At 33.7% G+C, this 12,993-nt stretch overlaps 1 protein-coding gene across 9 annotated transcripts in view; it reads right to left on the bottom strand.

Annotated features, from left to right (window-relative positions):
* Positions 1–251: 251 nt before the first annotated feature.
* RICTOR (RPTOR independent companion of MTOR complex 2) overlaps positions 252–12,993 on the bottom strand; it is a 118,212-nt gene continuing 105,470 nt past the window's right edge. For 8 of the 9 annotated variants that reach the window (XM_037002424.2, XM_037002414.2, XM_037002417.2 and 5 more), the window contains 4 exons: positions 6,579–6,734; positions 6,137–6,260; positions 4,772–4,910; positions 252–4,667 (listed from right to left, as the gene is read on the bottom strand). In XM_037002424.2, coding sequence (XP_036858319.2) covers positions 4,593–4,667; positions 4,772–4,910; positions 6,137–6,260; positions 6,579–6,734 — 494 coding nt within the window. In that variant the 3' untranslated portion in view covers positions 252–4,592. The remainder of the gene's footprint in view (positions 4,668–4,771; positions 4,911–6,136; positions 6,261–6,578; positions 6,735–12,993) is intronic. The other variant, XM_037002431.2, reaches the window with a different exon arrangement.

Below are 12,993 nucleotides of genomic sequence, written 5' to 3'. Positions count from 1 at the left end.
GCTGCTAAGACTATCACTAAAGCAAAGTCACTTACTGTAGCAAGCTGCAGGTGGTCTGGCTGAGTCCTTGGGATACTTGCAGTATGATCCATTTAAAAGTCCATGGTTACACCAGTGAGGATGTGCAATAAGGCCCATCTCCTTAATGGCCTCCTGTGCTCTATTTTAAACCCCTTGACATAAGTGACTCCATTTCATTTCACCTTCCACAATACTGTGTTTTAATATTTCAAGTAGATCACCACTACAAGTTTAAGAATTTTAAATTCATTTTTTATTAACAATGTATCCCTTTGATAAGATTATGCTTCAGGAGGCTTTTAATGCCCTTGACATAAACTGTACACATTATACAAAAACAAGAAGACCACAAAAAAAAAAATAAAGGTGAGCAAAACCATTGGGGACAAACCTTATTTAAATTATACACAACTCAATGAAATATTCTTGCGGAAAATATATAAATACTTTATCTTTCTATGTTACAGTTATACAATATAAATCAGATTTCAATGTCTGTTCAGTGACCTACAAACACCAGAACCTCCAAATATGTAGCAGCGTATTATTAAATGAAAAAAAAAAATCATGTGGTTAGGGAACATTAAGTCTGATATTTTTTTCCCAATCCCTTACCACGTATCAAAACTAATTTATACCATTTGTTTTACAATGCAGCTTTAGGGTTTCTGACAGGCCAGTGATAGAACATTTTTCAACTGTTATCTATGAAATGTTTTTCTCTCTCCCCACCCCCACCCCCACCCCCCATCTGTCCCAAGACTTGCATTTGTGCTAAATCAACCCATTTAGTGGCAAAATTACAAGGTTTATATTTTTGGCATAAATTATATTTTTCAAATTAAATATTTTATAAAGAAAGTCAAACAAATGTGCAATTTATGTATGCTGTGGCATAGCTATCCACCTACATTAAAAAATACTCCAAAGGGGGGAAAAATCCACATTCTGTGTGAGTCATATAAACCTATTATGAATGCAAAATACTCTGGAACCTACAAATAAGAAAAAAAAAGAATGCTCTTATAAAAGTCTCACAGGTGTCAGTATGGTCTGATAAGCAAGGCTATTAATTTCACTGGTATGCTTTTATAATGAAATTCTCACTGTCGTGATACTCTTGAAATTAAGTTGGTAATAAATTTCCTGAATGGGGAGATAAGGGAGACCTTTCCCAACTTACATTTTGGAAATTGTGAAATACTCTTTTCTTCCAACAGCATCTCATAAAACTCTCTCAGTTAATTCTACCTTTTCTTTTTTCCTATGTATTAATGGACTGTGATTTTGAGACAAAACTGGAAGCATAGGACAAAAGAGGAAAAAACCTTACTTTGAAAGGACCTTTCCCAAGGTAGTTTATAAAGTTCATCTCACAGAAAATTAGCACCTCACTCTTACCATGCAAAAATAATTGCAGTTATAATTTGGATGACAATTTGAATGATTTTTATTGCTTAATGATCTGTGCTTTAATGTGGGGATAAAAGGCATCCTCTGAATGGAATGAAAAAATTTTTTATATAAATATCAGTAGACAAATCTAAATAAGCATTAACACCTCACGAACACTTTGCCATTGTAATATACCTTGAAAAACTAAGCTTTAATTATCTCAAGCCCTGGATAAAGGAGCTGAAAACTATTAAAGCCACCATTTCAAAAGGACTTGTACACATGATGTTAGAGGTAACTGGTATAATAATGTCTATTATCTCCTAAGAAGCTTCTTTTAAATGTCACTTTCTTACAGAATGTCCTTATGCTACCAATCTTCATTAGAAAATTTTTTATTAGGGAATACAGATCTTCCCCCCCTCTTCAAATCTATCTATGCATGAATAGGAAATAAAAGCATAAGAAATTTTAGACCATAATTATGAATACTAATTTCTAATTTTCTTATTTATCAGTATTTACTTAGTATGTGAAGCTGAAATGTTTTAAAAAAAATTTTGATTATAAATGACAATTCACTTTACAATTAGAAATTCACAGTTTATAACCAGCGGAACTGCCCAAGTTCCTCCAAATTATTCAGTAATTATCAATAGTATAAATTCATATGGACTAAAATTGATTCTAAAATCTTGAAAAACTACAGTATTGGCATTATTTTAGTATTTCAGTCTGGTATTACCGGCTATTTATAGATGATTTGCTCAATTATTTCTATTACCACTGACACCATCCCTAACCATTTCTACTATGATTTAATATTTTTAAATACCTAAGTTAATCACTTGGCACTGCATGTGAGTGTTTTCGTCATAAAAGTCTACTTTTATACAAACGAGTAATTGAAAATGTATTAGATCTGTCAGTGAAACATGGATAAACCAATAGCACTCACTATACATTTAATCGTAGACGTTTTTTTCTTAGATTACCGAGAACCACAAAACTGAGTGTCTTCCGAAACTAAGTGCTATAGGCAAACACTATGATGTATACATACATGTCTTTCAAATAATGGAAAAAAAACTATTCAGGCTAGTAATAAATAACAAAGACTTCATTTCAGAATGGATAAGTGAGGTGGGATCTAGGAATGGGGATGGCTGTGTGTGACAAATTACTGGTAATTTTTAAGGGATTAAACCACAGATTTTATACTCTATATTAACTGAGGTAGTGTTTAAAATGAATGTCTAAAATATGTTATTCCCATTATGAATAAGATTACTACATTACCTCCTTTGGAGTTCTTAACCACTATTTGGTCTAGTATTTCTGACATTTGGTTCTCTGGAAGGCAGTTTATTCATCCAAGACCAAAGACCAAGGTACAGGCAACATCTTAGAGTACTACTGACATTTAAATAAACACGTGGGTTCAGTGATAAAGTTTAGAAAAACGTTATTTGTTTTATCTTCAATTGGATTTTATGAGAGAAAATCTGAAGAACCACTTTTTAACATAAGCAGCAGCTTACAGCCCTTATCTGCTTTGTTATATATAATGTAAGTTGCTACACAGTGCACATAAGAACAATTCACTGAAGTGCAGTCAAAAAGGGGGTGAAATGCTTCATCCCAATAACTTTCAGTGCCATGAAAAAAAAAAAATTCCTGTGAGTTATGTTTTCTAGTTCACAGGATTCTTTACAGAGATCTCAAAGAACAAGCCCATTATAAAAAGGATCTGTAATATGGGAAAAGATTATACTATGACTGTGTCAAAGCTGATGTGTAACTGTAAAAATGGTATAAACAAATGAATTAAAAAAGGGTCCTAATCAGTCCAGCTGGGTGTTTTTCTATTTATATAGACCTCAAAAAAGATAATCCTTTCATTTACAAGCATTCTAATGATCATGGTCATGCTCTTTTTATATACAAATTTGCATATATGTTTAATTCCTGTAAAGATTACCAAATATCTTTAGACATACACAAATTAAACACGCAAACAAAACCTTGCCCTCATCAACAACTTCACAAATTGATAAAGGCATTACTGTACTGATAAACTCACCTATCACTGCATTTATTAGTTTGTGCAAAACAAGAACACTGATATAAAAATTAAATTACTGCTGCTTAAAATTTGATAATTAAGGCTTTTCACTACAATGTTTAATCATAAAAACATTTCATTAATGATTTTTTAAAAGGAAATATGGCTCTTCTTTCCCCATGGAATGTGTAAATTGTGCAACCTTATTTTTTCCTCAGAGATCCAAAGTATTATTTAATGCTTTCTTTTGCTTTAGGTCTGAATTAATAGTGCTTGTCCAAGTTCTTGTTTAAAATGACAGCATGGAAAGTTGATGAAAAGAGAAGTCCACTGAAAATATATACATTCTATAAATGGGAAATACTTTGAATTACAAAATGATTTTCTGATTTTAATCAGAACTGTAGTGAAAAACCTTACTGGGTTCAAATAGTCTGTAATAACACATTGCAACTAAACATTGAAGACACAGAAAACAAATTTTATGCAAGTCTAGTAACATGAAAATAACTTATAAGTCCGGGTTGTTGAGGCTCTTCTTTCACTTTGAGGTTACAAACCTTTGAAGTAGTGTTACAAACTTTAAGAAAAATGCGGAAGGGCTAAAAGCCCTCCTCTAATACAAGCAGTTATAGCACACCCCATTGTGATAATAGGATGCAGCCTCAGAGACACTGATTCCTGGTTTCCATGAATTAGTTAACAAACAAGGCATCTTTATATTTACCCAAAAAAAAGAATTCAGAAATAACTGTGTGAAGGGTGCTTCTGCATATCCTATTATTGTTCCACTGTTGTTATGTTCTTAAAATGAGAAATATAGAAAACCTTATATAGGTATTCAGTGCTTGACTCTTGCATAAATGGTAACTAAAACTCTTAAAACTGTGGTAATGAACAATGAACCCCTAGAGTACTCAAAGGGGAGAGAAGAAGTTGGTTTGGTTAGAGAAGTCTGCAGTCCTAACTGTTCATGTACCAGTAATTGCTGGAACAGTGTACAGAAGACACTCCTGTCTTTATTGCCCAGTCAGCATTTTCTGAGGCTTCTAGAAAAATTCGCAAATAGGAATATATATAGTATACATCTATATACATCATAAATATGAGGTCAGGATTCAGCAGATGTATCAACTATAGGTTGCTTTGGTGGTGTTGCCAACACAGCCTCTGCTTCTTCATGCATCTAGAAAATAAGTAGTACCTAGTTAATGACTTACTGCTGTCTCAACATATATAATCCCTCAAACACAAAATTACTCTTGAAAGACAAATTTCAGAAGTACTTACTTGTAAAAACTGTACATCTTGAAATAATTCTTGTATGAACCTCCGACATGGAAGTCTAAATGTGCAGTGTGAGAGTAAATGGGAAACCTCAGAGTAAAGGCATATGTCATCAAATGTTTGAGGATATTTCTCTTTAATCCTAAAATTAAAGAAAAGAATATGATGTGATAAAAATTATAATAATGCCTTGCCTGTTTTTCCTCCAAAATATGATTTTTAAAATATTTTTCTCTTCAACTATTGATTAGATGGCATAAGAATATAGAGCATTAAATATTCTTACTTCACACTTAAATTAGATATTTTAAGTTTTGAGTTATCTCTTAAAAAACATAAATGCTTCTTAGAAAGTTAGAAATACTCTTTTTCACTGGCATGAGAAACTGCAAAATGTATTTATCAGTCTAGCATGCCTCAAATATTTTGAAAATTCAGTTTTAAAATAAAAATAAGTTTTTAAATATAGACTGGAGTTACTCATATCCTTGACTAGGCTGTTTATTTATCTTTCAACCTTCCAGCAGTGGCTGTTAGCTAGGACAGCATCTCAGAATGAGCCACAGGGCAGGTGGAGTAACAAACAGGTTAAGGACTTCCAGATCTTCTGGTCAGGAGGTCTGCAGTGGGACCCTGGTATGTGTGTTATAGTTTTCATTTTGTTTTTGTTTTTAAAACAGGAGACCATGAGGTACATTTCTTTAGAAGGCCATTGCTTTAAACAGTGCAAATCAAACATTTGGAGGTTCAGTTTGAATTTTCTTTTATCATGCAGCTATGATTTAGAAAAACAATAAAGATTCTGCAACTTTAAGAGAAAGAAGGAAAACAGGGAAAAATTAAATGAATAAAAATATCACTTGTTTTACATAGGCTAGCTTTTCTCAAACTTCTGGTCTCAGGTTCCTGTCTTAAAAATTATTGAGGACTCCAAAAAGTTTATTTTTTTTGTGGGTAATAGCCGAAATCGCCATATTAAAAACTAACATTAACAAAATTTCAAAATATTTAATTCATTTAAAAAATAAACCCATTACTTATTAACATTAATGCACATATTTTATTAAAAATAACTACGGTCTCCAAAACTAAAAAAGTGAGAAGTCATAGCATTTTACATTTTAACAGATTTCTTTAAAGTCTGGATAATAGAAGATAGATGAATTCACATTACCTGCTTCTGCATTTAATCTGTTACTATATGTTATTTTGGTTAAAGTATCTGAAGAAAATCTAGCTTCACACAGATATGCCACGGAGTTGAGAACTACTGAATGTAAGCTAATTAATTTGACTTTTGAAGTGTTTCAAATATCTTTCCACCATAAAAAGCAGAATGAAGACTACTCATCCTCATAGTTTACTTACGTTAAAAGCCCAGTTTCATGACATTTAGTTGAAACTGAACTACTCAAATTAATGACTAATCTCAAAACTTCTTTGCGAAGGAGTATACGGCACATTGGTGTATCATCTGGAATTGTTTTAACACCTGAAAAGAAGATTAAAATATTTTATCTGTATTCCAATAGAAAGTGATTACAACTCATGGATGTTTTTAGACTTTACCTAAGATCTAAACCTGAGATAATCTGCACGTGGTCTGCTGACTATGCTGAGAGCAAAATTCTTTCTAATGAAAGCAGACTGCTAAGAAGGTACACCTGTCAGCAGCTCATACAGGTTCAACAGTTGGCTAAATGTAACTCACTAAAACTGTTACAGTTTTGAGACAACTTTAATTAACACTATCAACAACAACAAACCTTAGTTTTAATAACAGTGCTTGGACTTGAACCTGAGAACTTACCTAGTAGCAATTCTGTGCTTTTGGTGCTGCTGGCTGAACCTTCTTGAGACACTCCATCACTGCATCCAGAAATCCCTGAAAATTTAGAGGGAACCACTTCTAAAGGATTATGGATAGTCTGCTCACACCAATCAGAATATGGAATGTCCTGGAGGTCTGAAAAAAAAATTAATTATTTCAATTAAACTATCAAAATGGCTTAATTCCTATGCTTCCATTGTATTAACACAGAAGAGATTCGTTCCTTGTCATTTCTTGCCATATTTCAACAATTATTTTTCCATGATGAAGACTTTCAAAATAAATTCAGACTGCTAAGACACTGAAATTTGTTGAATTCTATAGACATTTATAAGTAAGATTCTCCTAAATTATAAAAATAATATATGAGCGTGATTATTTGAAAAATTCAAATAAAGATGTACACTGAATAGTATGTGAAAGTACCTTATCTACCCCCTCTCTTCTCCCTCTCACCCCCAAACTAAATATTCCTCCCCATAGGAATATGTGGTTAAATGTTTGATATATTTATATCAGATGTTTAGTTATTTTAAATTTCTTTTTCTTGCTCTTTAGGTGTATAAGTAGGATTATGTCATACATACTATTCTATGACTTACTTGTTGTACGTCACCTCCATTTAATAATTACCTACATATTTTCCTGGTCTTATCAGTTCATTCCTTAGAATTAAATTTAACATTAATGCACATTGCTAAAATGCTAGATGGAATTTTAAAGTCAACCAAACATCTCAGTGTTGCTAAAATTTTTTGATTTAAAGTTTTCTTGAGCACTTAAACTAAGTGATCAGAGCAAAGAAAAATCAGGAAGTCTTTGGTTATCATTTTAGGGAATAATACTGGGCAACCTTAACACTATAAGAAATACTGGAAATTAGTTAAAGCTTTTGTCTCATGAAAGAAAAGAGACTGAGAGAGAAGAGACAGACCCTGAGCGAGAAGGTGTGTCCTCCTGAAAGCCAGTCCAGTACTTTCTCCACTATAGCATGATGTCAGAGCAGAGAAAAAAAGCTATATTTTAAAAAGTCCAGGAAACTATACAAATGTCAACAGATACTTCCTCTCCTTATGTTGTTTTCCACAGAATAGATATTACCACCTCATCTCACCTCCAAGCACTTCCTGAGATTTTTATGTATATAAAACTAAGCAGAAAATACTTTGGCTCCTTGGAAAAGAAGATACATAAATTTAGCAGAGTTTTAAAATTTTGATTATTAAGGAAATCATGTGTCCGTCAAGTTCTTAAAAGTAACTCATGCTATTTAAATTACAGATCATTAAAAAAAATACAACTATTGCCAAAAGATTCCAGAACTAAAAAAATACTTAAAAACCAGTAATACTGAATAACCCAATAAGGGATTAATACATTATTTTAGACAGCTGATACCCAGGGAGTACAATGCAAAATATTCCAGTAAAAGGAACAATAAGTTGTACTTTCTTCAATCTACACTTCTGAAAAGTTATAAAATGATTTATTTCAGCTTCACCTTTAACTGGTGATAACTGCTAGTATTTTTAACCTGTTAGAATCGTGTCCTATTTCTAAAGACATCATTCAGTCTCATTTAAAATAAATAAATTCATTTCTTTAAGGTTCCAAAATAATTAGCTTATCTCATTTAGGGATTTGAAACAGGATCCTGAGTATAACCTAACAGAAGGCTTTTACTATATAGATTTTTTTTAATGAAACATGCTAAACCATATGAAAACATTTTTTAATGAAATAATTACATGTATTAAATGTAAACTTCACAGGACATATGGGCAAAACATGAGCATTATTTATAAATAGGCAGGATAAGGAGAACCAAAATTCTTGGAATTGGGAAAGGAACAGATAGTTGGCCTACTTTTCTTTATGCATGGGAAATAATGTCTATGACTCCATCGAAAGCAAAACAGGTTGATGACATTTACCTTTAAGGAAACTTCCATCTTCTTTTAAAAAGTATTCAGTGCAATGATAGACACCAAAAAGGGACTACTGCTTACCAAGGGGAAGGGCTTAGGGAGGATGCGGGGGAGGGGGAAGGGGATTAAAGGGCACAATAATTCACAACTGCAATATAGGTTGGTCATGGGGATGGTAGTACAGCACGGAGAATACAGTTAATGACTCTGTAACATCTTACTATATTGATGGACAGTGACCACACTGGAGGGGGTGAGGACTTGATAATATGGGTAAATGTTGAATCACTATGTTGTGTATATGAAACCAACATAAGATTGTGTATCAATGATAGCTAATTTTTTTTTTAAAGTAGTATTCAATGCAATGAACCTCAGACACACTTTTACACAAGACATTTCATTTTAGGATTATTTTTAATTTGGATGAAACATTTTGTTCATAAACTAAATCATTTTATCTCTGACTTTCGTTTAACCTCTTAACTGTAAGTTCTTTGCTTTTATTGTTTCTTCTCTTTTTATTAATATTCTAGCTTAGCTTTATTTATCTCTTAATTAAAAATGGAGATGTGAAACATACAAGAGACCAGACCCTAAGAGACTAGATATATTCTTTACTACTTGCATTAAAGCATATGGCTGGATGCAGCTAAATGCCACCATATGTGGGAGAAAATTAAAAGCTCTAAACAAAAAATAGTAATATATAAACCCATATAGGCTAATACAGAAACTCGTAAGCTAAATTTTTCCTATAAGAAAGTAGTTAAGCCCTAAAATAGTTTACAGAAAATGCTGAAATGATATTTATGAAAAAATTAAGGATTTGATTCATAAATCAGAATTTATGAACCAATACTATTTCTAACATAACTTACCGTAAATTGCCATTTACAGAGGATTTACTGAATGCTAATCTTACATATTATTCAATACCAAAAAGAACACCATAAGGTAGGAATCATTATTCCCATTTAGAGGTTTAAGCAAAAATAAAAACTAAAAAGCTCATCAAAATGAGGTAGATTGCCCAAGGTCAAATAACTAATTAAATGGAAAAGTTTGGCTTTGAGTCTAAAGTCTTCTTGACACCAAAACTCACTTGCTCTATGTTTACACCATTGGTCTTCAGTATTCTTGGGAGTCCTAGCATTTCCTGAACCCCAAGCCCCCTTTTTCATCACCTGGGCAAGGCCAGGTACATAGGACTCCACCTCATCCTTTCCCTTACACCTTCATCTACATACCACTAGTCTTTTATAAAGATTTTGATTAAAACATGGGTTCTGCAGCTAAAGAAATTTTTTAAACCACCATCTTTTCAGAGTCCACCTCTTCCCAATGTAGTTTCTACTCACTCCTCACAAATTGTCAATTTAATAATCTAGAAGAGCAAATTGATGTTGTCATTATCTTTTAGTTGAATAATTTTTTTCTAATGCTCTTTTACAGATGGACTGGTCTAAAACAGTAAGGTTTCCCACTCTAAGTTGGCTAGCTACACGAAGGGCAAATGTGGTTATATACATAAATTAGACCCACCAGAAATAAGTACTAAATTATGAAAGGTGAACATATTATCTCGTATACAAGAACCACATAATGCATAAACATTTGTGAAGGTGGCAGACACAGAATACCATGTCACTAATTACCCTTTTCTAATAGCCTTTCCTCTGAGTTAAACCTTTTTGAACCACTTCCATGAGTTTTAGGGAATGAACTAACTTGGATTCAAGTCTTGACATCCCTTTAAAATGACCAAATACTAGAGGAACTACTTTTTTTGCAATCTGCCATGGAAAATAAGGATGTCTTCTTTCTGATACACAAAATACTTAATATACCTATAGAATGCTTCTCAAACCTTACTGTATTCACGAATAACCTGGGAGTCTTGTTATAAGGCAGATTCTGATTTTGTGTGTGGAGTGAAGTTTGAGATTCTGCATTTCTAACCTGCTCTCAGATGCTGCTGATGCTGCTGTGGTTCACTGACCACATTTTAAACTGCAAGGGCTCTGTGGGACCTCGTCTCCATTTACCTTTCTAGGCTGATCTTGTATCTCCTTCCCCCTGCTTTCTGAGCTCAATTAACACAGGTGTCTTTTTAGTCCCTTCCACTTCCCATGCTTGCTCCATCAGTGAAGATCTTTGCTCATGCTGCCCCCACTTTCTTTTAAAATTCTCTATACTCTAGTCTTCACTTAGCTTCTATTCATTCTTCAGACCACAGCTCAATAGTAACTTCTCCTGAAGTCTCTTTTTTGACCTGCCTCCTTGGTTATATTCCTGTGCTAAGACCATGTACCTATCCTTGATGGCACTCATTACAAATGCAATACTGTATTTTTGTATAATCAACTGATTGATCGAGTGACTGATCAATCAGTCCATCTCTTTCCCCATTAGACTAAAGCTCAAAGAGAATAAGAATAGTGTTATTTTTATTTTTTTTCTCTCACAATTGTTTTCAAAACACCTAGTTTAATGCCTTACTCATGATAGTGGAATCATTAAGTATCACGTTGAGTGCAAGAATGAATGAATATTCAGTGAAAAACTTAACTATTAGCCTCCTTTCCTTCACGCTTCTGAGATGGGTATCAGTAGTAAACTATAATCATTTCCAATTAAGAGTTATTTTTCCCCTGCTGTTCCTCAATCTGATACTTCACTAGAGTATTTTTTATTCCAGTAGAATAAAAAAGCCAAGGGGCTCTCATAGCCAGGCCAAAGTGACAGCCTCTCTGACTGCAACATGTCTCTCACAAGTCCCAAACTTTGTGATACTCTGCTTGATTATTCTCCCAGCTATAGCTTACAAATGGATTAGGACTAGCTGTGATTGTCTTGTGACTGGGTAATAGGGGGCTAGTTTCCCTGTTTCTTGTTTGATAAGTAGAAAACTGTATAGTAAAACACCACAGTAAATGCTCTGTATGTATTTGTTGAATGAGTAAATGAAGTAGAACTTACAGGAACTAAAATGTTATGAATGATGTACAGCCAGATGATCTAAAATAGTATCTTCTCTACTATGTGCAGCATATCAGAACAAAAGTGCTCAGCCCTTTCACTCATAGAAAATGAGAATTACAACAACCTGGGGCCTTGGACAAAGCTGTTCAGAGGAAGTACCTAGTCTAAGATATGTCAAATCCAGGCCCTATTGGGACACAGGGCCACTGAGAGGATTAATATCTCAGCACTCCCATATCCTATCTGTGGTACATCAGTGTGCTGGGAAGGTCTGAATCAGAATACCAAGGGGAAATTTGGACGAGTGACCCAGAGAACTTTGGTCATCACTAGATTTTTCTGGGAGTGGCAAAGTGATATTTACCAAGAAAAGTTATCTATGGTAATACTTTACACACATATAATAATCTGAAATTGCTAAAACAGATGGTTCCCAATTTAAAATGGTTCAACTTAAATAATTTTTCAACTTTATGATGGAACAAAAGCAATATACATTCAGTAGAAACCATACTTCAAATTTTGAGTTTGGATCTTTTCTTGAGCTGGTGACATATAGTACTATAACTCTCTCGATTCTGCCCAACTGCAGCCCAATGTAATGTTCTGAGCACATTTAAGATAGGCTAAGAGAAGCTATGATATTCAAGAGGTTAAGTGTATTAAATGCATTTTTGACTTAAGATATTTTTAACTTACAGTGAGTTAACTGAGATATAACCCCACTGTAAGTCAAGGAAGATTTTTATGTCACTTGTTAAATCACACAAAAGCTGACTTTTGGTCCCCTTTATTTACTCCGTCACCAAAAACAATGTCTACTCTGTAAAGCCATATACAGCAAAGTATCAGAAATACAAAATGCAAAGATGTAACAGACCATAACCTGAAAGAACTTACTGAGTGGAAGGGAAAAAAATAACCAACCAGTAATTATCATAAGAGATCTATGTGCCAAGGTCAATGAGCAGAGAAGGAGTGTTGATATCTGACTTAAGAGAGGTCAGAGAAAGCTGCACAGATAAAATACTCCTGACACTAAGGATGAAGTGGACTTGTCAAATAGACTGGGAGTGTCTGTGTGTGTGTGTGTGTGTGTGTGAGGTTGCATGTGTGAGGTTGGGAGAGGGGCAAGAGGAAACAGCAGGGAAAATAAATTTGTTATGCCTAGAATCATGAACAAGTTGTTCAAAAACTCTAGTTTGAAAAGTGAGTCAGTAATGGGATGTCAATAAGGTAGAAGAATGGTGAAACAAGATAACAGACAGATCACACACAGAGCCTCGTGTGCTGGGCATAAAGAATCAGTAAAGAACTGTCAACAAATTAATCCCAGACAAGAATATGAAAGCTGAATTGCAAGAGGCCAAAACTAGAGACTGAAACACTAACACTCCAATAGGGAGATGCTGAGTGACTGAACTCCTAAGGTGGAGAAAATGAGAATGAAGCAAGAGTGTTGATCAATAGAGCTAGGACGT

The sequence above is a fragment of the Manis javanica genome, chromosome 1 (genome assembly GCF_040802235.1).
Source record: "Manis javanica isolate MJ-LG chromosome 1, MJ_LKY, whole genome shotgun sequence".
Classification (NCBI taxonomy): Eukaryota; Metazoa; Chordata; class Mammalia; order Pholidota; family Manidae; genus Manis; species Manis javanica.
This window is presented reverse-complemented; position numbering and strand designations above follow the sequence as displayed.